Consider the following 27,577-nt stretch of genomic DNA (forward strand, 5'->3'; position numbering starts at 1 on the left):
TCTGCAGTAGAGTACAAGGTTCTGTATATGTCTGTTATGCTCATTTGGTCTATAGTGTTGTTGAAGTCAGCTTTTTCTTTATTGATTTTTCTGTTTGGATGTTCTGTGCATTATTGTAAGTGGGGTATTGAAGTCCCCTACTATTATTTTATTGCTGTTAATTTACGCCTCCTGATCTATCAATATTTGCTTTATACATTTAGGTGCTCTGATGTCGGATACACATATATTTATAAATGTTATATCTTTCCGTCTAATTGATCTTTTCATCATTGTATGATGACCTTCTTTGTTTCCAAAAACAGTTTAAGAGTTAAAGTCTATTTTGTCTGATATAATTACAGCCACTGTTGCTTTCCTCTGGTTACCATTTGCACTGCATCTTTTTTTATCCTTTCACTTTCAACCTATGTGTGTCTTTAAATCTAAATGGAGCCATGTGTAGACAGCAGATCGCTTAATCTGATTTTTTTTATCTATTCTTCTCAGTGTCTTCTAATTGGTGAGTTTAACCTATTTACATTTACAGTAATTAATGATAGGTAAGGACTTACTGTGGCTGTTTTGTTAATTATTTTCTGTTTTAAAGTTGTTTTTCCCTCTCTTCTCTTGCTGCCTTTGTGATTGATTTATTTGGGTAGTGAACTTTTTATTCATTTATGTTTTTACATATCTATTATAGATTTTTACTTATTGTATGACTCAAGGCTTATATAAAATATGCACCTAAAACCTTAATTTTAAGTTGATAACAACTTCTATTGCATAGAAAATCATTACACGTTTACTGTCCCCCACACACTATGTGTTCTTGCATTTAGAGTTTTCTTCTTATCATAGTGTGTATCCATTAATAATATTTTATCTTTTAACTTTCATATTAGGGTTAAAAGTAATTTACGGACCACCATTAGTGTTACATTAACATGTATTTGTCTATATGTTTACTTTTACCGGTGAGACTTACGTATACATATAATTTTACATTGTAGTTTAGAATACTTTCATTTCATTGTTTAAATATCCTTTAATCATTTCTTGTAAGGAAGTTCTGATGGTGATGAATTCCCTCAGTTCTTTGTTTCTTTGGGAAAGACTTTATCTCTCCATTTAAAAAATTTATTAAATTTGTTGCGGTGAATTGGTTAGTAAAACTATATAGGTTTCAAGCGTACATTTCTAAAATACATCATCTATATATTGCATTGTGTGCTCACCAACCAAAGTCAGTTCTTTTTCCATACCATGTATTTGACCCCCTTTTCCCTCCTGTACCACCCACCCTCTCCCCTTACACTCTAGTAACCTCTAGACTGTTGTTCCGGTTTATGAGTTCTTGTTTGTTTGTTTGTTTGTCTTGTTTGTTTGTCGCTTTCAGTTTCATATCCCACAAATGTGTGAAGTCATATAATTCTCAACTTTTTCTGTCTGACTTATTTCACTTGGCATGATAATCTCAAGATCCATCCATTGTTGTTGAAAATGGCAATATTTCATCTTTTCTCATGGCCATGTAATTTTCTATTGCATATATGTACCACATCTTCTTTATTCAATCAACTATCAAAGGACACTTTGGTTGTTTCCATGTCTTGGCCATGGTGAATAAAGCTGCAATGAACATAAGGGTACATATATCTTGATGGATAAATGTTTCAGACTTTTGGGGTAGATACCCAGGAAAGGGAATCCTGGGTCATATAGTAACTTTATTCTTCAGATTTTGAGCAAGCTCCATACTTTTTCCATAGTGGCTGAACCAATTTATACACCCACCAGCAGTTTCCGAGGGTTCTTCTTTCTCCACAGCTTCTCCAACACTTGTTATTACCTGTGCTGTTGATGATAGCTATTATCACAGGTGTGAGGTGGTATCTCATTGTGGTTTATATTTGCATTTCACTAATAGCTAGTGATGTTGAGCATTTTTAATATGTCTTTTGGCTGTTTTTATCTCTTATTGGGAGAATTGTTTGTTCAAGTCCTCTGCCCATTTTGTAATTGTATTGTCTACTTTTTTCTTGTATGAGTTCTTTATATATTTTGAAAATTAGCCCCTTATTGGAGGTCAATTTTTTAAATATCTTCTCTCATTCAGCTTGATTGCCTCTTTGCTTTGTTGATATTTTCTTTTGTGGTGCAGAAGCTTTTTAGTTTGATATAGTCTCATTCATTTATTTTTGCTTCTACTTCCCTTGCCTTTGAGGTCAAATTCATAAAATCCACTCAAAGCCCAAGGTCCATAAATTTAGTACCTATGCTTTCTTCTATGCAATGTATTCTTTCAGCTCTTATGTTTAGGTCTTTGATCCATTTTGAGTTAATTTTGGTATACGGTGACAGATAGCAGTCTAGTTTCACTATTTTGCACATGGCTTTCCAATTTTCCCAGAACCATTCATTGAAAAGGCTTTCTTTCCTCCATTGTATGTTTTTTGGGTGCAGCTCCAGATCTAGGGTTGGGGAGGGAACAATGGTGTTGACCTTGTGCAGTGTCTTCACCTGAATTCATGAGTGGCAAAGACTGTGGGAGTATTTTGCAGGCAAGGTTGTGGGTATCCATGGTGGCAGTGAGGGCTGCTGGAGTCCTCAGTGGCAAAGGCTGCTGAAGTCCACCTGCACTCCTTTTCTCCCACAGGGTGAGGTTATAGCTTAGGAGATTCCTCTGGGTAACAGGATCTGGTGTACAGGTGTGTTCATGGCAACACTGCTCATTTAGAGACTTTGAAAAACCTCAGGGACTTATTTATTTATTATTGTTATTATTATCATCATCACTATTATTTTATGACATTGTGACACCAAGGTAAGGATAAATTGCAATTTCTGCATGGTCAAGCATGGTTACTACTTTAATTCCATTTCTATAGCACCAAGTAAAACATCATACACAAATGGAAACCTAATACTTTCTTTTACCACAATGATGGATATCAAGTTAGGCCAGATTATATATCGCTAGGAAAATTACCTATTTATTTGGTTGGTGCCAAAGTAATTGTGGTTTTTGCAGTTTTTAACCTTTTAAACCACAATTACTTTTTCACCAACCTAATTTTAAGTTAAAAATTAGGTCACCAGTATATCTCTCAAAAGGTTTTATGTTGTCTTATTATAAAGGAACAACAGAAGTTTTGGAGAAAGTCTTTTTCAGAAACTGGTATAACTGAGAAAAATATGACCGAGTTATTGCTTGAGTTAGCATTAATGTTTATTGGTAGAAAAATTATTTTTTATTTACAACAGGCTTTCTTGCAAATGTTGGTCACTTCCAAGACAATGTAAAATTAGGAAGCCAGTATGAGTTAAGAAGTCTTAAAACTAGGAAACCAATCATCAGTTTATCACTGTACCTTCATCATAAAACAATTTTTATGTAAGGGGTTTGATAAAATAAAATTCCTATAACAAAACATCATTGAAGAGGAGGAAGAATGTAGATAGGGCAAACACTTTGGATTTAACCAGGCATGGGATTGAAACTTACTAGCTTTGTGACTATGGGCAAAGCTGAATCACTTTGTGCCTATTTTCTGATCTGTAAAATGGGAGTACTGAAAATGTCTTTTTTTCTGAAAATCTGATAAGAATTAAATGAATTACCATGGCAGATAGGAGATGAATAAATTATGAGGATCTAATCACAGTATTGTGATTATAGTTAACAATATTATATTATATACTTGAAAGTTGCTAAGAGACTAGATCTTAAATGTTCCCACCATAAAAAAGAAATCACAATCATGTGATGTGATGAAGATGTTAGCTAACATTATGGTGATAATAAGATTGCAATATATAAGTGTATCAAATAAGCATATTGTACACCATAAACTTTCACAATGTTATATGTAGATAATACCTAAATAGAAAATGGAACTAAAGGAAAAAAACATGGGAGACAGTACATAGTAACTGGTAATTTCTTACTATTGTTATCATTATTTTGCTTAGTGTTAATTTTAGTCTTATCTATGTGTTGCTTCCACTTATCATGAATCCATTAAAACTATTCATTATTCCCCACTGTGGGCACTAGCTGAAGAATAATTCTCATTCTATAATTCACCATGAACATTTCCATTTTAGATGAGGAGAGCTTCACTGTATTAAAGTCACAGTAGTTTTTCACATTGACTTGATTCAGTAATTTCCCTCTTTAATTCCCCTTTGCTTTTCCCTCCAAAATAAGGCCCCATAATGCTTGAACTTCTAGGAGCTCCCCAAAAAGAGAGATAAGGCTACTACTGATCCACCTATCACATTATATTGAATTTACCTGCAGTTAGATTGGAAACCTATGGCACCTAAGGACATTTTTGATTGGCCCTTATTATTCCCCATTAAAATTAAACTTTACCTATCTATCTAAATATCTATCCATCTACCCATTCATCCATGTTGATAGTTCTAATTCCACCTAATTCCAAAGGAGATATGAGAGGTGGTCTTATCAAAAAGCCAAGGTATAATTATTAGCCAAGGATAAAGGAGTGAAAACAAGTAGTAAGAAGGGAGAGGACATTTCAATGGGATACAGGCATCTTTCTCTTATCTCCCTTTCTCCATCTTTTTCCCTTGCTTGCTCTTTGTTCCACCTCTTTTCTTTAGCCCCTGATGATAATACCTCAAGTCTACCAGCACCTTTACTGAGCTGAAGAGGTGGTACTCTAGTTGAAGAGACTGCAGACCAGCCAAGGTGGACTCTCAGAACTGCCATTCAGTGGTAAATTATTTAGAGAAAGAGGAGTTAAGAAGACTGGGGTGAAACTGAAGCAGGCAGCTTTTAGCAAGCAGAAGGTGCAATACCTAGCATTATAAAAATTAGTATTTAATCCCTCTACAACAAAACCATGAATATAATTCAATGTTTCCTTAAATGAGATTCTGACCTATAATCGTTTTCTAATTTACATATGCAAGTTAGAGGTAGGGTTAAGCCTACTTCTATAGTAATTGCTTACAATCAAAGTATATATATTATTCTCTCCTCCCCTGCTCAGCCCTCCTCTCTCCCATTGCAGAAAAAATCAATGAGTCATCTGACTTGGAATCCTGAAGATACTCACCTGTATTAGAATTAAGATCATCAGGCTCTGATTCGGTCCCATTTTGGCTTCCATTTCCCTGAAGAGTGTTCATAGCCATAAGCTTCATCTTCTGCAGCTTCATTGCCTCAGCCATTGCTGCAGCTGTTATACCTAAAACCAGAATTATCCCTTTTAAAATGAGGACCATTTAATATAATTGAAAGCTGGATACATTTTCTTTACCAGGCCTATGCTGCATAACACAAGACAAAAGTAAGTCCAAGTCTAATTTATAAATAATATTATTTAACAAAGTAATTTTCAACTCTTGTAATTACTTCATCTTACAATGGACTGTTTGAAAATCTAAAAATGCATTGAATGTGGGTCAGATCTCCAGTACAAAACACAGAGAAAAGAGTTATATGAAAATTGTTTGAGAAATTCCAAAACTCATGCTAATGTGTTCTGGTGTTTAGTAAGAGCCCTGGACAGTTGTTTTAGACAGAACTCACCATGTACTCAATTCCATCTGAAACAACATTGTCAGAGGAAGCACTCTGAAATGCTAGAAGGAACAACTTTCTAGTCAATGTCCTTGTTGGTGCTTTTGCTGAAGGATGGGCTGTCTTGCCTGTGAGAGTCACCTTAGAAGGGAGAGGGAGAAGGACTGAAAGAAAAAGACTTCAAGTAGTCTTTCTACCTGTATACCCTCTTAATCATTATACACTGAGGGATCAAATAAATAAAAACATGGCATGCTACCTCTGAAAGTGTGCCATTCCCTGTATTATAATTACATTGTTTTGCATTAATACAAGACAATTATTTTTAACTCTTTATAATGATGGAAGGAGGTAGGAATAAAAACCCAAATTAAAAACATGAGTGCTTAAGTTTGAAATACTTTCTCCTAGGAAGTCTATATCAGGCAGTACAAATATATATATATATATATATATATATATATATATATATATATATATATATATGTAAACTGGTACCAAATATAGAGCAATCCATACTCTATCAATGCCTGCTAAAGTGTCTAGTCAATTCACATTAATTTTTGAAATTTTTATTATTACTTTATTAGTTTGCAAGTTTATTTGAACAAACATCAATTTGAGTCTGGCAGTGCCAAACTGAAAGTGATTAGAAGCTCTTTACCCACACAGGCTAAGGGAAAGGCTTTTCTAGAGCCGATGCAGAAGGGCATTCTCTGGCTATAGCTTAAGAGGTTACCTTATTTGGGAAAGCATAGTTGGCTGTTTCTGATTGCTTATTCCTAACTTCCAATTTGTTAACCTTGAGGCATTTACAGAAATTGACTCTGGCTAAGGTTTTGGTTTGTTTACGTAGGCTACCAGGGCATTAGCGCCACCTCAGTCTAAGGGCCTCCTCATGTAATTACTTTAACAGTGGTAATTTCTTATAGCGTGAATAGGAAAATAATATACCACCTGATTAAGCTTATAAGACAACAGTCATTCTCCAAACTTTCTGCCTTTTCATAGACCACGTGTGGGTTAAATGGGGTTCTTTGTGCATAAAATCATGTATTTATTACTTTTTTCATTGTTTTTTTTCTTTGGGTTTCATTTTGCATAATTTCTATTACTACATTTTAAAGTTTACTGATTCTTTCCTCAGCTGTGTCAAAACTATCAATTAGCCCACACAGGTATTCTTTATGCCTGTTCCTGTGTTCTTTATTTCTAGAATTTCCATTTGATTCTTTCTAATAGTTTCCATCCGAATGAATAAAGTTGGTAAGTTATCCTTTATCTAATGCCATATACTAAATGTAACTGAATATGGAACAAAGACCTAAATGTAAGACATAAAGTTATAAAAGCCTTCGAAGAAAACATAGGACAAAAGCTTCGTGGCATTGGATTTTGCAAAGATTTCTTGGATAGGACACCAAAGGCACAGGCAACAAAGGAAAAAATAAACAAACTGGAGTTCATGACAATTTTAAATTTTTGTGCGTCAAAAAATCATTATCAATAGAGTAAAAGAGCAACTCACAGAAACAGAAAAAATAATATTTACACATATATCTGATGATGTATATTTATACAGGATATACAGACAAATCCTACAACCCAATTACACAATAATAATAATAATAATAAAACACTATTCAAACACGGGCAAAGGACTTGAATAAACATTTCTCAAAAAAACATATGCAAATTGCCAATAGCACATAAAAAGTGCTCAACATCACTAATCATTACGGAAACGCAAATCATAACTACAATGATATGGCACTTCACACACATTAGGATGCCTACTATCAAAAAACATGAGACGTCATAAAAAGGGCGGCGTGAGGGGAGCCTCTGTAAAGCTCCCCTGGAATTTACAACTAACTGAACAACAATAACTCCACAAAGGACTCCCTGCACAGCAGACAGGCAGAACGAAGAGGCCCACTACTGAATTCACCGAAAGGTGGGTGAATCAAGCGAGTGGGGGAGGAGGGAAGGGAGAAATGCGGAGTTGGAGCCGCACGGGCGGGTGCAGGACACAGACCCAGCTCAGTGCTTTGAGCTCCCGGCATCCCGGAACTACTCCAGCTGCGGGAGAGGGAAGAACTTGGACTGCTAGGGCTCTGCTTATGGCCCACAGGGCTGAGGGGGCAGCATATAACACGGCTGAACCCAACGCTCACGGCAGAGACCTCGGAGCAAAGACTGAGGGAAGAAGGCTGAAAATGGTGGTTTCAGCCCTCACTGCCCAGCAGAAAACGGAAGCCTTAGGCACTGAGACTAGCCGGCCCCTCCCGACCCTCCCAGAGCTCGCCCTGCCCCCACCTGCCCGGTGCTAGAAGCTGAACAGTAGCAGTGTCAGATCAAAAGAACAGAATATTTGCTGCTCTGAGAACTCTGGACCCCAGACACAGATTCGGAGCCCAACTAGTTCCGACAAAGGGGAGGGAGCTGTGGAAGCAAGACCCACTGTGGTGGTGGTCACCGCCATTGCTCTGGGCCACCTCTAACAACTCACCCCGCCCCTGGCCCCACCTATCTGGGCAGATCCCTGCAGGAGTAAACAGAACTGCTGAAATATATGGGCTCTGAATCTGGTGCAGGAAGAGTTTTGGAACTTCAAAAGCTCTCCGCATACCCACAAGGACACTGCGCCCTGTGACCCAGACGAACTATTAACAGAGAAGCCCGTCTCCCAGGGAATCCCCCCATTGTGTGAGAAGCTGGAATAGTACAGAGAAAACATAGCACTACCGTGTGAGAGAGAAAAAAAGGCTGCAGTCAGAGAGAAAATAAAACATTCTACCAACAAGTACTGGAAAACTAAAGAAAGACCTCTTCCTATCAACCTGTTGCAGAAGCCACTCCTGTAGATGTCTAGAAAGAGAAATGATAAATCAGTAATTACCACGAATAACCAAGGCAACAAGACAGCTCAGAAAGAAAAAGTCTCCAGAAAAGGAACTTAAAGATATGGAAATATGTGACTTAAATGACAGAGAATTCAAGATTGCAGTTCTGAAAAATCTCAACGAGATGCAAGAAAACACAGAAAGGCAGTACAATGAACTCAGAAACACAATCAAAGAACAACATGAGCATTTTACAAAAGAGACTGAAATTTTAAAAAAGAACCAAATAGAATTTCTGGGGATTAAGAACTCAATAGAAGAAATTAAGAATGAAATAACCAGCTTAGGTAGTAGAGTTGACCAGATGGAGGAAAGAATCAGTGACATTGAAGATAGAAACCTGGAAATTACACGGATGGAAGAAGAAAGAGACTTGAGACTTAAAAGAAATGAAAGAACTCTACAAGAACTTTCTGACTCCATCAAAAAGAGCAATATAAGAATAATGGGCATACCAGAAGGAGAAGAAAGAGAGAAGGGAACAGAGAATATATTCAAACAAATTGTTGATGAGAAATTCCCAAACTTGTGGACAGAACTGGATCCTCGAATCCAAGAAGAAAATAGAACACCTAATTACCTCAATCCCAACAGGCCTTCTCCAAGGCACATTGTATTGAAGCTGTCTAAAATCAACGACAAAGAAAGAATCCTCAAGGCAGCCAGGGAAAAGAAGATGGTAACCTACAAAGGAAAGCCCATTAGATTAACATCAGATTTTTCAGCAGAAACTCTACAAGCCAGGAGGGAGTGGAACCAAATACTCAAACTACTGAAAGAGAGAAATTATGAGCCAAGAATAATGTATCCAGCAAAGATATCCTTTAGATATGAAGGAGGAATAAAGACCTTTCCAGACATACAGAAGCTAAGAGAATTTTCTAATACATGACCTGCACTACAAGAAATATAAAGGAGGTTATTTGACGACCATCAACAGGGACAATTTGTGGCAACCAAAACACAAAAAGGGGGAGAGTAAAGGCATGAACTGGAATATGAGAATGAAGAAAGTAAGAGTGCTAAAGAAAATGGAATACTGTAAATATCAAACTTTCTTTTACATAAACTTAATGGTAACCACTCAATACAAATCCAGAACTCAAATATATACTGTAATAAAAGAAGAAACAGAGGGAAATATCATAGAATACCACCGCACAGAAACAACAGACAACCACAAAAAGGCAAAGAAACAAGGAAGACAAAGCCTTACCAGAAAACTAAATATAGAATGACAGGAAACCCTCACATATCAATAATCACGCTAAATGTAAATGGACTGAACTCACCAATAAAAAGGAACAGAGTAGCAGACTGGATCAAAAAACTAAACTAGATCATATGCTGTCTCCAAGAGACACATCTCAGCTACAAGGACAAGCATAGACTCAAAGTGAAAGGGTGGAAATTGACACTCCAAGCAAATGGTATCCAGAGAAAACCAGGTGTATACATACTGATATCAAATGAAACAGACTTCAGGTTGAAAAGGTCGCTAACAACAGACAAAATGGACATTTCATAATGGTAAAGGGGACTATACAACAAGAAGACATATCAGTCATCAATATTTATGCCCCCAATCAGGGAGCACCGAAAAATACCAAGCAACTACTAACAGAACTAAAGGGAGAAATTGACCAATACACAATTATACTAGGGGACATACATACATCATTGACAGCTATGGACAGATCATCCAAACAGAAAATAAATAACGAAAAAGCAGTCCTAAATGACACATTAGATGAAATGGACATAACTGACATATATAGAGCACTTCATCCTAAAACATCAGACTATACATTTTTTTCTAGTGTACATGGAACATTCTCAAGGATAGACCATATATCGGGACATAAAACTAACCTCAGCAAATTTAAGATTGATATCCTACCAAGCATATTCTCTGATCACAAGGCTTTGAAATTGGATATCAACTGCAAAAAGAAAGCAGGAAAAAACACAATACATGGAGATTAAACAACATACTTTTAAAGAACGACTGGGTTAAAGAAGAAATTAGAGGAGCGATCAAAAGATACATAGAAACAAATGACAATGAAACTATATCCTACAAAAATTTCTGGAATGTAGTAAAAGTAGTTTTAAGAGGGAGATTTATATCACAACAGGCCTATGTCAAGAAACAAGAAAAATCTCAAATGAATAATCTCACGTTACACCTTAAAGAACTGGAAAAACAAGAACAAATGAAACCCAAGGTCAGCAGAAGAAATAACAAAAATCAGAGCAGAACTAAATGAAATAGAGAAAAAAAAAGACAATAGAAGAAATTAATGTGACAAAGAGCTGGTTCTTTGAAAAGATTAACAAAATTGACAAACCCTTGGCTAGACTCACTAAGATAAAAAGAGAGAAGACACTAATTAACAAAATCAGAAATGAAAAAGGGGAAGTTATCACGGATGACACAGAAATACAAAGGATCATCCAAAACTAGTATGGACTATATGCCACCAAATTCAATAACCTAGAAGAAATGGACAAGTTCTTAGAAACATATAGCCTTCCAAGGCTGAAACATGAAGAACTGGAAAATCTAAACAGACCGATCACCAGTAACGAAATTGCATCAGTCATCTGAAACCTTCCCAAAAGCAAAAGTCTGGGACCAGATGGATTCTCTAGTGAATTCTACCAAACCTTCAAAGAGGATCTAATACCAATCCTACTCAAACTCTTCCCAAAAATTGAAGAAGAGAAACTACTCCCCAACTCATTTTATGAGGCCAACAGTACCCTGAAACCAAATCCTGGTAAGGACAACACAAAAAAAGAAAACTACAGACCAATATCTCTGATGAATACAGATGCAAAAATCCTAAACAAAATTCTAGCAAATCGAATACAACAATGCATTAAAAAGATTATTCATCATGACCAAGTGGGATTCATCCCCGAGGCACAAGGATGGTTCAACATCCGCAAATCCATCAATGTGATACATCATATAAACAAAAAAAAAGGACAAAAATCATATGATTATATCAATTGATGCAGAAAAAGTATTTGACGAGATACAACATCCATTTATGATTAAAACCCTTAATAAAATAGGTATAGAAGGAAAACACCTTAACATAATAAAGGCCATGTATGACATCCCTCAGCTAATCTCATAATTAAGGGTGAAAAACTGAAGCCCTTTGCTCTACATTCAGGAACACGACAGGGCTGTCCCCTATCACCTCTGCTTTTCAACATAGCAGAGTCCTTGCCAGATCAATCAGGCAAGAGAAAGAAATAAAAGGCATCCACATTGGGAATGAAGAAGTTGAATTATCACTGTTTGCAGATGACATGATGCTATATATAGAAAACTCTAATGACTCCACCAAAAAGCTAGTAGAAACAATCAACGAATACAGTAAAGTTGCTGGCTACAAAATCAATGTACAAAAGTCCATTGCATTCCTATATACTAACAATGAAATCTCAGAAAAATAAATACAAAATGCAATTCTTTTTGCAATTGCAGCAAAAAGAATAAAACACCTAGGAATAAACTTAACCAAGGATGTGAAAGACCTATATGCTGAAAACTACAAGACATTTTTGAAAGAAATTGAGGAAGACACAAAGAAATGGAAAGACATTCTGTGCTCATGGATTGGAAGAATCAACATAGTTAAAATGGCCATATTACCCAAAGCACTATACAGATTTAATGCAATCGCCATGAAAATTCCAATGGCATTTTTTAAACAAGTAGAACAAAATATCATCAGATTTGTTTGGAACCACAAAAGACCCCGAATAGCCAAAGCAATCTTAAGAAAAAAGAACAATACTGGAGGTATCACACTTCCTGACTTTAGGTTGTACTACAGCGCTACAATAATCGAAACAGCATGGTATTGGCTGAAAAACAGACACATAGACTAATGGAATAGAATTGAGAACCCAGAAATAAAACTACATAAATATGGACAGACAATTTTTCATAAAGAAGCAAAAAACATACAATGGAGAAAAGACAGCTTCTTCAATAAATGGTGCTGGGAGAATTCGATAGCCACGTGCAAAAGAATGAAACTGGACTGCTAACAAATTACTTCAAAGTGGATCAAAGACTTAAGCATAAGTCCTAACACAATAAACTGCATAGAAGAAAACATAGGTACTAAACTTATGGACTTTGGGTTCAAAGAGCATTTCATGAATTTGACTCCAAACGCAAGGGAAGTAAAAGCTAAAATAAATGAATGGAACTATATCAAACTTAAAAGCTTCTGCACAGCAAAAGAAACCATCGACAAAATAAAGAGGCAACTAACTGAATGGGAGAAGGTTTTGCAAACAGTGCCTCTGATAAGGGGCTAATATCCAAAATATACAAGGAACTCATGCAACTCAACAACAAAAAAACAAAGAACCCAATTGAAAAATGGGCAGAGGATCTGAAGAGACATTTCACCAAAGAGGACATACAAATGGCAAATAGACATGAAAAAATGCTCATCATCACTAATAATCAGAGAAATGCAAATAGATACCACAATGAGATATCACCTCACCCCAGTCAGAATGGCTATCATCAACAAGACAAATAGTAACCAGTGTTGGAGAGGCTGTGGAGAAAAAGGAACCCTTATACACTGTTGGTGGGAATGCAGACTGGTGCAGCCGTTATGGAAGGCAGTGTGGAGGTTCCTCAAAAAATTACGAATAGAATTACCATATGACCCAGCAATCCCTCTCCTAGGTATCTACCCAAAAAATTCTGAAAACATTTATACATAAAGACCCGTGTGCTCCAATGTTCTTTGCAGCTTTGTTTATGGTGGCCAAGACATGGAAACAACCAAAGTGTCCTTCGATAGATGAATGGATAAAGAAGGTGTGGTATATATACACAATGGAATAGTACTCGGAGATAAGAAAAGATGATATAGGAACATTTGTGACAACATGGATGGATCTTGAGAGCATAATGCTAAGCGAAATAAGTCAGACAGAAAAAGCAGAGAACCATATGATTTCACTGATATGTGGTATATAAACCAAAAACAACAAAAGAACAAGACAAACAAATGAGAAACAAAAACTCATAGACACAGACAACAGTTTCGTGGTTACCAGAGGGTAAGGGGTATGGGGAGTGGTAGATGAGGGTAAGGGGGATCAAATATATGGTGATGGAAGGAGAACTGACTCTGGGTGGTGAACACACAATGTGATGTATAGATGATGTATTACAGAATTGCACACCTGAAATCTGTGTAATTTCACTAACAATTGTCACCCCAATAAATTTGGAAAAAAAATACAGAAAACAAGTGATGACAAGGACATAGAATTGGGAACCCTTGTGCACTGTTCGTCAGAATGTAAAATGGCAAAGCCAGTGTGGAAAACAGCATGACAGTTCCTCAAAAATTTAAACATAGAATTACCATATGATCCAGTAATTTCACCTTTGAGTATATATTCAAAAGAATTGAAAGAAGGGACATGAAGAGATACTTGTATACCCGTGTTCATAGGAGCATTATTACAACACTCAAAAGCGGAAGCAACCCAAGTGTCAACTGCAGTGTTGACCTGGAAGGTTATCTATGAGATATTTGTCCAGAAAGACAATTGTAGAAAAATGTACATATGATTCTTGGCTATTGATGTGAGAACAGAGATACTTATGGAAAGTACAAGCAAAAGATTGAACAGGCATGGTATGCTTCATCCATATCTTCCTTTCTTTTCTCTTTGCCCTTATAACAGCATGTTCCCAATAGGGGTCATTTTTCTTCAGCCTGAATCTGAAACTGAAGAACACTTGTGGAGCAGAACCAGAGATAATCTGTAAAATTCTCTTGTGCAAAATTTTCCAGTTTTTCTACTCTGGCATTCTACATCTTTTTAAAATTTGTTTTGCTATTTTATATTTGTCTATAAAATAATCCAAACTCTGTAGGTTTCAAAATATGCTGGGCAAAGTCCTTCTGTAACATCCAGGGCTCTTTCCCTTGTTCCAATAAGGAGATCACATCTGCCTTAGAAATGGAACATCCCACTGAGATGTTCCATCAGGTTGCTGTAGTTCTGCATTCTCAGTCTTCCTGACAAAAGTCTACAGCCATGTGCTTGAACATCACCAATATCCCATAGCTTATAGATCTCCACCATTTCTTTCCTTGTCCTCTGGGCACCTTGAGCACCAGAGATTTTCAACTTTATCATTTTTAGATAGTGCTGAAATCCCTATCCATCTGCTGCTGCATAGGTGCCATGAGCAAAACAAACAAATTCTGGCACATTTAAGTATTTTAGAATTCAGTGAAATCCATTCTTTTATGCAAATTCAAATCAAGGCTAAGAAGGCATATATTGGTTGTTGCCAAAAGAAAACAACTCATAACTGCCATTATTAGAAGTATCTGATTCTAAGAGGCAGGGTGAATCTTTATCAAAGGTGTAAGTGGAAGTATGTACATCCTACAACATCTAACTGTGTGCTTGGGAGAAACACTAAGTCTCAATTTTGCCACGCTGTACTCTTCACAATGCATGGAACACTCAAAATGAAGCAAACTTTTAACCATATTAGCTTGTCTATGATTAGCTTGGCAAAGAAAGGATCTGAAAGAAAATTGCTTTAGTCTCTGAATTGATGATATACATTTGTACATTTTCTAGCGTATTTAGCTTGACTGAATTCCAACTCTCCAAGTGGGCCAACAATATGATGATAATCATTTAAACAAAGGGACCCTGCTTAGGACTGCCAGGGCTGAGTGCCTCATAATAAAAAATGTATCAAGAAAAGCCTCCAGAATTTACATCAGCTCCTCTGACTAGCAATCCAGAACTGGATCCTGACTATGTTAATTATTGAATTACTAGTTGTTTCATTATTGGTAGTGGAAATAGTGGATTTTTATGAACAAAATATGGATTCTTACTTTATGAAAAACAAAAGTCGACAAAATATCTTATAGACAAGAAATCCCAAGTAAAATGTGTATCTCATACAATGACACTCAAGAGAGTGAATGAGCAAGACTCCCGTTATATTTTTAAAATTCAGAGAAAAGATGATAAGTTATAACATCTATGTATTATTTCAAGCAATTGTTATCTGTATTATATCATTGAAGGAAAAATCTCTGAGCAAATTCAGAAAGTAATTTCAAGGTAGTAAAGAACCACAGTATAATAGTACTACAAAGATATTTAGGAGCCATCTAGTTCAATCTCTTCATTTTGAAGATAAAGGAAGTGTCTCACAGTGACCTGTCATAGGTCAGTTATTTAGGGGAAGATATGGAGCAAAATCCAAGGTTCCTGATGGGACCTAGATGTACTGAAGTATTGAAGTAGTTCAAACATGAGTTAATGAAAATCTCTAAAGGGATATGATGATCCCCTTATCACATACAGTCTCATATTTTTCATTGTCTCTCTGTATCTACTTACATTTGGTTCAAAGTTTAGAGGCTTAGCCTCTAACTCATATTTTGTATTGCCTCATGGAGCATGTTGCCGTGATTTTAAACTTATGAAACCTTAAATCCTATTTGTTCAGTCTTCAGGACAGCACCTGCATGTCTATGTCTTCAAGTAAAACCACCATCAAGCAAATGGAAAGCAGAGGAAACGATCGTATGCTTTACTTGATCTTTCATTAGCAATTATCCATATATTAAATGGTTCAGCTAAATTCTTAACCTCAGGATGCTGCTCAGTGTAACACTGATGGATTTAAAACAGCAAATCACCGCTTGGCACTGAGTTCTCAAACTGCAGCCCTGGAAGAGCACACAAAAAGAGCACGCTGATTTTGGAGCTGCTGAGTTAAGTTTTACTTGGGAATGAGATTTTCAGCATGCATCAGACAAGCAGAAAATGGTAAGTTTAATGAGAATGAAAAGACATTTTTAAAAGTGAAAGTGTTACAATTATTGGTAAATATCTACATAAACATCTAGAAACATAAGTTATCTTTTTTAGACACTGAATCTGAAATGGTAACTTTTACATTATGTTCAAATTACAGATATTTAACTGACTGAAATAGATTTGGAAAGGCAGAGAAGAGACTCAGTGTTACTGGGAAAGCACTCATTTTTTGCACTTTATGATATTTGAGCATTTACTTCTGTAATCTCAGCATCTTCCATTCTTATTCACCTAATTTCATGATTGGCTCAGTGTCTAGTTACTGCAGTTATTGACCGAGTTATAATGCACATCCCTTATATAATCAACACTTACTTCCTAACCTAAAATTCAATATAACAATATGAAAATGCCCAACATATCATGATTTGGTGACTGTATGCATGTGCCCATGTATGTGTGTTACTAATTTACTATTATTATTGTTAGTAAGTATATGAGCTCCAACTTCAGACTTAGAGTGGTGAAAAAAGTTCTTAACAGTTACAAGAAATGTAATGAATGTCTAAACCACCTTCTCCGTTTTATGAGTGAAAAACTGAGTCCAATGGAGGAAAAGTGAGAGGCTTATAGTAATGCAGCCAGTCAATGGTAGGGCTAGGATGAGAATTCATGTCTCCTGACTTTTACTCTGAGTGCTTTGTCCACTAATTACCACCTTCTTTTTAAAATAAATACATAAATAGATAGATGATAGATAGATAGATAGATTTCCACCTTCTTAATCTTAATTTTAATTTATATAATTTAAAAATATTCTCTAAAATGGGTCTGCAGAGATATATTATAGGTCACTGACCAAAACAAGGGAAAAGATGTGTCATCTAAATTCTCAGGGCTTTAGTTTATTCATATGTAAAATGAATGAGTTGGACTACATGGTCTTTACAGTCTTGTATGAACCAGTAATTGTGACTAGAGATTTACTTTATATCATATAGTTTTCTGAAAGCACTGGTTTTGCATTATCCATGTATGGTCTAAAGCAATTTTTTTCTTACACTCCTTTCTCACTAGTTAACAAATCTAGACTTACAAACTTTATGTGATCTATAATCCTCAAACTAAAAGTGTGGGGTGCGAAGGAATCCATGGTTTGTTGTAAAATTTACAGGAGAAAAAAAAAATAGTGAATTTTGGTTCACAACACTGATGTGAATAAAAATTAAAGCAATTTTATAGTTTCCTAATTGGTTATATTGTGTTCATCCCTTTATACAGTTTGAAAGCTTTTATGTGAAAACTGTGGAAAAGTAAATTAACTAAAGGAGAGCTATGAGTAATCAAATCTTGAGGTTTAGAATTAATTAAACAAAATGATGAGTCAGTTCATTGTAGTAAGGTTTTATATTTTTAAAAATAGCATTTAATTAATTTAACAGTCAAAGGGTTATATTAATAATATCCTTTCAAAAATGAAAAGCAGTTTAGATGTGCCACATTATTATTTTACTTTGACAGTCAATACTGTGTGTTGGCTTGTTTGTTATTTGCATTCAAAGCTACTTTGGGTCAAGTATGATATACTAAAACATGAATAATGAAACATCTGGTGGCATGAAATGTTAATGTGACATACCACATTGAATTTAGTGAAAACAGTTTTAAAATTCCCTATAAATCAACTGGGAAGATGTAAATCTTTCCAAACAGAGATAGTATTCAGGCTCATTTTCAGGAGATGCGTATGCTCTGAACTCTTTTACTCAGAAAAATACTGCAACTGTGAAAGATTCAGAATGCAACTAACAGGAAAGCCATAATGATATAAGAATGAAGAATGAAAGAGCAGAGATGCCATGTGCAAGTAATTACAGGTCACTCAAATGAAGAACAAATATTATAGTGATTCTTAGGAATCCCCATTCAGGGAGAAATACACATTTAAAATTACTCAGCTCTATGGCTGAGAGGGAAAAGTTGAAAATACAGCTATGGGAAGTTCTGAAAACAGTAGACAACCAGTGCATTTGGCTCGACATCAGCAAAGGCATCAAATGATGTAGGCACTAGGAATCTACTATGTTGGCGGGGATATTCTGCACACTTTGTTGAATTACAGATTGACATGAAGAGAGGATGCACTCAATCTCTGCAAAAGTTTAGTTTGTCTTTCAAAAACAACAGATTGGAGGATGTACAATAAGTCACTGAATTTGCCATTCAGAATGGGGTGAGAAATGGTAAAATGACAATTAGTAAGGGTTGGCAGGCCAAGCAGCACAGCACAGTAGAGAGTGCAACCAAACCAGGAACCTAGAAGAAGGTTGGACGCTGCTTTGAGCAAACTGCTGTCCTGTCGCCTGAAGCGCCTAACAAAAGTCCAGGTTGCTAATCAACTGTTTATTTTCCTGTAAACTCTTCTGAAAATGCTAAATAGGCATTTAAAAGTTTGAAAATCTAATAATAAACTCTTCAAATGCTCCTATTACATCTACTGTTGAAAGACTAAAAGCAAGAGAGAAGCACCATATTGAACTTGTCGTATAGCAACATTTTCTAAATTATGTTCCATTTGAATACTTATTCTACAAAATGTTAAAAGAGTTTGTTTTAAAAAAGGGGGTGGAGTAAGAGAGTTCCATGACCAATTTAGGCAACACTGGGTTGAAAATAACAAACCTTATGTGGCACTTATTGTATGCCATACACTGTTGTAAGTTCTTTACATATTTACCTGTTTAATATTCACAAAAACTTTAGTAGGGAATTACTATTACTATTTCCATTTTTCAAACAAGGAAATTGAGTCACGGAAACTGAATAAAGTAACTAATGTCACACAGCTAATAAATCTTGAAGTTGGGGTTTAATCCCAGGAACTTTGAGTCCAGGTTTCTGTACTGCAGATTTTTTCAAAGCTTATAATATGCTAACATTTACTATGACATTTCTAAAGAGGCACAGAGTACACTACCTGTTCTAAACTTATTGGATAATGGAACTCTTTCCCATGGAATAACCTATTAATGGCTCTAAAGGAACTCCAAGGAACACATTTTGAGCAGTGTTGCTCTAAATATTGATAGTTTTTTAACTTGGATGCAAGATTAATTTCAACAAATTGGACATTATTTTTTACTGTATTTGAATTTAAACTATATATATGGACACTGTTTACATAAAGTTAACTAATTTCTCATTGAGTAATCATCAGTTATATTTGTCTTCGTTGATATCATTTTAAATTGAAAATGTCTCAGCTTTTTAAGCATAATCACTGAGAGAATTATTAATTATCTTGCGGGTACCTCTCAATAGACCACTTTTTATTTATGAAAATTTGAGCTATATAAACTCTACTAATATTACATAAACATTCTAATAGGTTATACACCTCCCTAGGTACCACTTTGAACATTTTATAGAGTGTTAGTAGATGTGTCAAGGTAATTTTTAAGGCCTTGCAGCCCTGACCTCCCACTGGTCTATGATTTTTAAATGAGCAGTGGCAAATCCAGCAAATAGCACTGTAAATCTAGGACAGAGTGTACATTAGACATAGATTATGGGTGACAAAACACCTCAAATTTCTGACATGAGGACAAGAGTAATTGCTCCAATGTCTAGCTGGCTCAAGAATACAGGAACCTAAGAACAGTAGAAGCAGTCCATAGCCTTCCCATCACCAAGTGCAAGATTGCTTCAAAGAAACCAACCCAACAGATAAGATACCTTCCTGATAGCCTATAAAATGTAGCCTCATAGATACTGATCAATTTCAATAAGCCAGAGAATATTTTAAAAAGTAACAGTTCACCAATCAAAACGAGTTTGAATACTATTCTACTATTCAACTGATTTTCCTTTTTATTTAGTCTAAAAATTATTCTGGACACTTTTTTTAATTAAAGTTTATTGGAGTGACAATAGTTAGTAAAATTACATAGATTTCAGGTGTACAATTCTGTAATATATCACCTATATATCACATTGAGTGTACACCACCCACAGTCAATTCTCCTTCCATCACCATATATTTGATCCCCTTTACCCTCATCTACCACCCCCGTTCCCCCTTACCCACTGGTAATCACTAAACTGTTGTCTGTGTCTATGAGTTTTCATTTCTTCATTTGTTGGTCTTGTTCTGTTGTTTTCAGTTTTATATCGCACATATGAGTGAAGTCATATGATTCTCAACTTTTTCTGTCTGACTTATTGTGCTCAGCATAATAATCTTAAGATCCATCCATGTTGTTGCAAATGGTAATATTTCATCTTTTCTTATAGCAGAATAGTATTCCATTGTGCATATATACCACACCTTCCTTATCCAATCATCTATCAAAGGACACCTGTTTCCATGTCTTGGCCACCGTAAATAAAGCTGCAATGAACATCAGAGCACATATATCTTTACAGATAAACGTTCTCATATTTTTTTGGTAGATACCCAGGAGAGGGATTGCTGGGTCATATGGTAATTCTATTCTTAATTTTTTTTGAGGAACCTCCACACTGCTTTCCATAGCGGCTGCACCAGTCTGCATTCCCACCAACAGTGTATGAGGGTTCCTTTTTCTCCACAGCCTCTCCAAACTTGTTATTATTTGTCTTGATGATGACAGCCATTCTTACTGGGGCCAGGTGATATTTCATTGTGGTTTTTATTTGCATTTCTCTGATGATTGAACATTTTTTCATATGTCTATTGCCCATTTGTATGTCCTCTTTGGAGAAATGTCTATTCAGGTCCTGTCCCCATTTTTTTAATTGGATTGTTTGGTTTTGTGTTGCTGAGTTGTATGAGTTCTTTACATATTTTGGATATTAGCCCCTTATCGGAAAAGTTGTTTGCAGAAGTCATGAATACACTAAAGTTGCTGGCTACAAAAATCAATGTACAAAAGTCCACTGCATTCCTATATACTAACAATGAAATCTCAGAAAAAGAAATAAAAAAAAATCCTTTGCAATTACAACAATAAGAATAATATACCTAGAATAAACTTAACCAAGGATGTGAAAGACCTATACACTGAAAACTATAAGACATTTTTAAAAGAAATTGAAAAAGACACAAAGAAATGCAAAGACATTCCATGTTCATGGATTGGAAGAATCAAAATAGTTAAAATGGCCATATTACCCAAAGCAAAATACAGATTTAATGCAATCCCCATCAAAATCCCAATGGTATTTTTTAAAGAAATAGAAAAAAAAATCATCAGATTTGTTTGAAACCACAAAAGACCCCGAATAGCCAAAGTAATCCCACAAAAAAACAACAATGCTGGAGGTATCACACTCCCTGGCTTCAGTTTGTACTACAGGGCAACAATAATCAAAATGGTATGGTATTGGCAGAAAAACAGACACACAGACCAGTGGAATAGAATTGAGAACCCAGAAATAAACCCACATAAATATGGACAGATAATTTTTGACAAAGAAGCCAAAAACATACAATGGAGAAAAGGCAGACTCTTCAATAAATGGTGCTCGGAGAATTGGAAAGCCACATGCAAAGAATGAAATTAGACTGCTATCTGTCACCATGTACCAAAATTAATTCAAAATGGACCAAAGACCTAAACATAAGACCTGATACAATGAATTGCGTAGAAGTAAATATAGGTACTAAACTTATGGACCTTGGGTTCAAAGAGGATTTTATGAATTTGACCTCAAAGGCAAGGGAAGCAAAAGCTAAAATAAATGAATGGGACTATATCAAACTAAAAATCTTCTGCAAGCAAAAGAAACCACTGACAAAATATAGAGGCAAGCAACCTAATGGGAGAAGATTTCTGGACACTTTAAAAAATATATGTAGGTGTTCACTTTAGTAGCACATGTGCTAAAATTAGAACAATACAGAGAAAATTGCCATGGCCCACTGTGTAAGGATAAAATGCAAATTTGTAAAGTGTTCCATATTTTTGGTGATGGTTGCACTACAATGAGAATGTACTTAATGCCACTGAACTGTATACTAAAAATGATTAAAATGGTAACTTTTATGCTATGTACATTTTATCACAATAAAACTAAACATGTTTGGTCAAGTCAGTAATTCCCCAATAATCAAAATCTGATAAGAATATAAAAGAAGGGAAAGATTATTAGCTTCTGGTATACTGCCAAATTAGTGGCTTTTTTTTCTTCGATAGTCACTCAAAGAAAGTATTTAAGTTTCAGTTCAAATATGTTAACCAAAATTTATACTTTGAAATGTATTTGACTATAAAAATGGTTCCAACAAGAATATATACAATAAAATACATAGCATATGAACTATAATTTTATAGAAATAGAGAGCCTAGAAAAGAATCACATTCTTAGAAGAAAGCTGAAAAAAATACTGATCCATTAACCGAATTCACTTTTGATTTGCAAATCAATAATAACAGTAATTTATCAAAGTGAAGCCTACATTTAGGTGATTTGGTATTTTTCTGCAGCAGGTATCACCAATAAATAAAAATGAGAGAGTAAATAAGTATTAACAGCATTAATAGGAGAGAAGGATAGAAAAACCTAGCCAAGTTCAAATTTATAACAAAAATCAAGTTTGCCTTAAGATAGCATCCAGATTGGAAAGGAAATTCAATTTACTAAATGTCTTTTTGAAATATGCAATTCAGAAAATCAGATGTTTCAGAGGATATACTTTAAGACTTCTCACTGAGGATATTAATATAAAAAAGTGATGGCTGATTTCTGTGGAATTTCATTGTCTCCATATTGTTTATTCTGCTCACTGTACCTATAAGACTCGTATTCCTTCTGCTTTTTTGAAAACCAGTTCTGCCTTTGTGAAAAACCAGCAATACATTTCAAAATTAGATAAAATAAAGTATATTTTGTTTAGAGAGCATATTCAAGAGGAAAAGTTCCTGGAAATAGAAAAAATGGGAAATTAGCCTCAAATTAAAAATATAGTTTGGTCTACAATTGAGCCATAATGCTAATTTCTATGTAGCAATTAATGAAAATTTAAATGTATTTTGTTTTTATGAAAAGGTATCTAACTGCCACTAAGAGAATATTAAATATCAATAACGAACCATCTTCTAGAAAGGTAATGGGTTTCCTGAAGATCATTGCCTATCATGGCTTTTAAATAACTGGTCTTCCATTGGAAATGCCATATAAATTCCAGAGATACAACTATGCAATCAATTCTCCACTCTTCTGGATAGTAGTTCTCAAACACTGCCGGAGAAAGCTACTACCATGATTCTTTGTTGTTTTTATTCAACATTAAGACATTTTGCCTTCTAAATATTTACATACTAGTTAAATGAAGACCAAAATAGCCAACAAAGCATCTAGAAATATTGATTGGTGAAACTTTTGTGTTTTTAAGATAATCTGCATATTTATGATAACCAAAGATATAATATATAACATCAGGAAGGACCTGAGAAGATTCCAAGGATAGTGCTTCTCTGGACCAAATTATAATGTAAAGAATACTGCAAGAAGAATCAGAAGAGCTAGATATTAAAACAGGATTTATTTATAGCTAGTTATATACCTATCTGAGTAATTTTACCCCTCTCAGAATCAATTTTCTTGTCTTTAAAATGAGGTTCAAGGAAGCAACCAAGATATCTTTCAGTAGGTGAATAAATAAATCAACTGTGGTACATCCAGACAAACGAATATTACTCAGCTCTAAAAAGAAATTAGCTAGCAAGTCATGAAAAGACCTGGAGGAACCTTGAATGCATATTACTAGGTGAAAGAAGCCAACCTTAAAAATGCTACATACTGTATGATTCTAACTATATGACATTATGCAAAAGGCAAAACTATGGAAGCAACAAAACAATCAGTGGTTGCCAGTGATGGGTTGGCAGGGAGACGAAAAGGCAGAGCACAGTATTTTTAGGGCAGAAAAAAATGTGGTGTAATATAATAATGGATGGATGTCATTATATGTATGCTTTATTCCATAGAATGTACAACACCAAGTGTGAATCCTAAGGTAAACAATGGACTTTGGGTGATAATGATGTGTAAATGTAGGTTCATTCTTGGTAACAAATACACCATTCTGCTGAGTGATATTGATAATGGAGGAAGCTGTGCATGTGTGGAGGTAACGAGTACATCAGAAATCTCTGTAGCTTCCTGTCCATTTTACTGTAAACCTAAAACTGCTCTAAAAATACTGTCTTTTAAAAAATGAAGTTCATTCCAATGTTAACTTTCAATGAATCTACATGGAATACAGTACTTCCAAGATAACCACTTACTGACTTGTCATTTATTCATTTTATATGTTAAGTATGTCTCCCTTACCTAGACTGAAAGCTCCTTACTAGAATAAACTATGTATTTTTCTTAATGTTTGCGTTTCTTGGTGTCTGATGTAGTAGTGGGTACATGGTAGTGCCCAGTGAAGGACTGCAGAAAAACTAATGGGTATTGTGAAGGGGTGCCACCAAGAGGAAGAAAAAGGGCTACCTCCCCAACACTAGTAATTATACATTATTGTCTAGTCGTAGGTCTATTTTGCATTCTCTTTACAATCACGTTCTGCCTGAACTTCCTGACAAGATATAACAACAAATGTGAGAGGTGGGCAAAGGCAGATAGGTCACTCAACACTGAAAGTGCCAATAGTTCTGCCTTTGTTTTACTGTTTCACTGTCTAATAGTGCCATTCTTTATCATCAGCTTATGCTTACTGAAGCTATACAGCAAGCATCTGTTTTAGAAAGCAAAGCAATATGTTATATTGAACATCATTATGTGAAAATATTTGCAACAGAACTTGTCGTATTCTCAATTTAAAGATCACATGAAGTTAACCAGAGGTGTATTAATGTAAATGTATGAATAAACTTATGGTCACATCTCAGAGGCTTCCATTTGTATATTTAAAGAAATGTGAATCTAATTCTTTTAAATCTAAAACTGTTTAACAGATTAATTCTAAACCATCAGAGAACAAGAGATAAGGGAGAAAGTCGTAATTATGCCCACTCAAATAATAATATTTAATTATATATAAATGTTGCTATATGTGTTGAGACATCAATATTGATAACTATGTCTCTATTAGCTATCAAATTGTATAATTACTTAAAACTACCTGCAACATCCAATAACATTAACATCTGTCACATGAGTTACAAAGGAGAATAAATAGATAACATGAGAACCTGGCTCTTATTCTTGGATATTCAACAATGTATCTGGCAAGAATATTTTTCAAAGCTTACATTACTTTGCCTCATAAAGTACAGTGTGTTAACACTATCATCACTTTTGAAATTCACCAATCTACTGCATTTTTAATAATCAAATATAATAAAAGATTTTTGTATTGTTATATCTATATTAAAACTACATTCTTTAAATTTCTAGGACCAGAAAAACCTCACTGTCAAAGTGACGTGGCCAAGAATTCTACATCATATGAAGTTTTAGTTAAATAGCTTTTCTTCTGAGAGCAGTATCACTCCCAGGATAAGCAGGATTTAAGAAAACATGAGGTGTTACCATCCAACACTAAAAAAAAATAATATCTAAAGAGCATGATTTTCTCCTAAAAATGCTGTGAAGAATTTATCCTCATTTAAGACACTAAGATGACATGTTTGAACTACTGGTGTCCAATATTTTATTATGGCCTAGCATAATACAGAGGTGCAAAGGAGAATTCTGACCCTTACCTATCCTGCTCAAAAGTGTCATTATCTGATAATTATGAGTTAATACTTGGGTACTAGAAAATAAATCTAAATTAAATAACTAGGCCAGATTATTAATAGAAGAGACACACACACACACACATGTGCGCGTGTGTGCAAACATACACACATGATAAAAAGGATTCTGCATGGAGCTGGGATCTAATGGATAATTTATAAGATGGCACATTCTATCTGGTTTCCTGAATTCTGTCACAGTCCTATTAACCATAAATTCAGAAAGAGATACAAACCATTGTTTTCTACTTGCCACAATGGCTTGAGGTTGCTAAAGGGGCACACTAACTCAAATGAATCAAATGAAACAGAAGCCATAAAGAAGTTGATCTCTTTTCCAACCTTTTTTCACTCACAATTCCAAACATTTTGGTAATAATATGTCTGACCTCAAAACTGCTATAGCTAGATAAACAAACATACACAGCTGAAAGACAGATGAGGATGGAATGGCCCAGCACAATATTAAGAACTCTACACCATCTTGATGATGACACAAGGAACTCTATCTTCTGTAGCATTATGAATTCCCATGGCTATTGCTCCTGTGAATAAGACAGTATGTCTAGAGCCAATCAAATGAGAACAGAGACATCATCCCAGATTCTGATTCACCCAACTACGTTCTGGTTATTCTCTTTCATTTCAACTGATTCATTCTTTTTCCTTTGTTATCCTGCTAGGTCTTTGATATTGTTGGAAGGCTGTTTCCATAAAGATTGTAGTAATTTGTACAACCAGATTGGCATAAATCATAGGTTTTCCTGAGTCAAAGGTATAATTTCAAGGTAATCCATACCACCATTCCTTCTCCTGGTGATCCTAGTAATGAAACCTCTTCAACTCTATCAAACTTCCTCTTAACCTGTTATTGCTCCCTACTTTTTTAAAGAACATGGGATCTTAGTCTAGTTAGATGTACTTTTTTTCTTTCTTAACAATTGTCATGTATCTCAAGGAAGACTGACACATTTTAAAACAAATATCTGCTCTGGCTGGTATCAATTGAATTGGGAGCATAGGAACTTTAGAGAGTTCCATATGAAATAATCAGATTGTATAGATAAAAGGGTATTTTACATTTTAGTTTGAATTTCTGCTACCAGGAATTTCAAACACAACAGTAATTTTCCAAACCATATTTTAGATAGCATTACTTCAAACTGTTAAATTATGAATCTAAAAGAGATATCTTGACTCTGTAAAGTGAAATCAGAATTAGTAGGTCTCTATTCCTTCTCAGCTAGACAACTTGAAGAACTTCCTAAGTGACCTCCCTGCCTCAATTCTGTCCCCTTCCAGTCTACCCATCCTCTCTTATCAGTGATATTTTCATAGACAACAGTATTTTCACATTCTTCACCTGCACAAAAATGTGTAGTGATTTACCACTGTCTATAGAATAAAGTCCAGAACTCTTAATCTGCTATTTACCAACTTCCACAACTTACCCCCACCCATCTTTACAGTCAGAGCTCCTATTTTTTTCTATCATATACCCACTACTCTAACCAGACTGAACACTGTTACCCATACAC

The 27,577-nt window shown here is 35.1% G+C and overlaps 1 protein-coding gene and 1 non-coding gene across 2 annotated transcripts in view; one reads left to right on the top strand and one right to left on the bottom strand.

Moving 5' to 3' along the window:
- DACH2 (dachshund family transcription factor 2) overlaps positions 1-27,577 on the bottom strand; it is a 661,323-nt gene that overhangs the window by 233,025 nt on the left and 400,721 nt on the right. Inside the window, exon 4 of the mRNA XM_033108843.1 lies at positions 5,070-5,201. Coding sequence (XP_032964734.1) covers positions 5,070-5,201 — 132 coding nt within the window. The remainder of the gene's footprint in view (positions 1-5,069; positions 5,202-27,577) is intronic.
- On the top strand, positions 22,148-22,255 carry LOC117030333 (U6 spliceosomal RNA). Its single transcript, XR_004424367.1, has one exon. It is a non-coding gene; the product is annotated as a U6 spliceosomal RNA (small nuclear RNA).

Source organism: Rhinolophus ferrumequinum, chromosome X (genome assembly GCF_004115265.2).
Source record: "Rhinolophus ferrumequinum isolate MPI-CBG mRhiFer1 chromosome X, mRhiFer1_v1.p, whole genome shotgun sequence".
In the NCBI taxonomy this organism is placed as follows: domain Eukaryota; kingdom Metazoa; phylum Chordata; class Mammalia; order Chiroptera; family Rhinolophidae; genus Rhinolophus; species Rhinolophus ferrumequinum.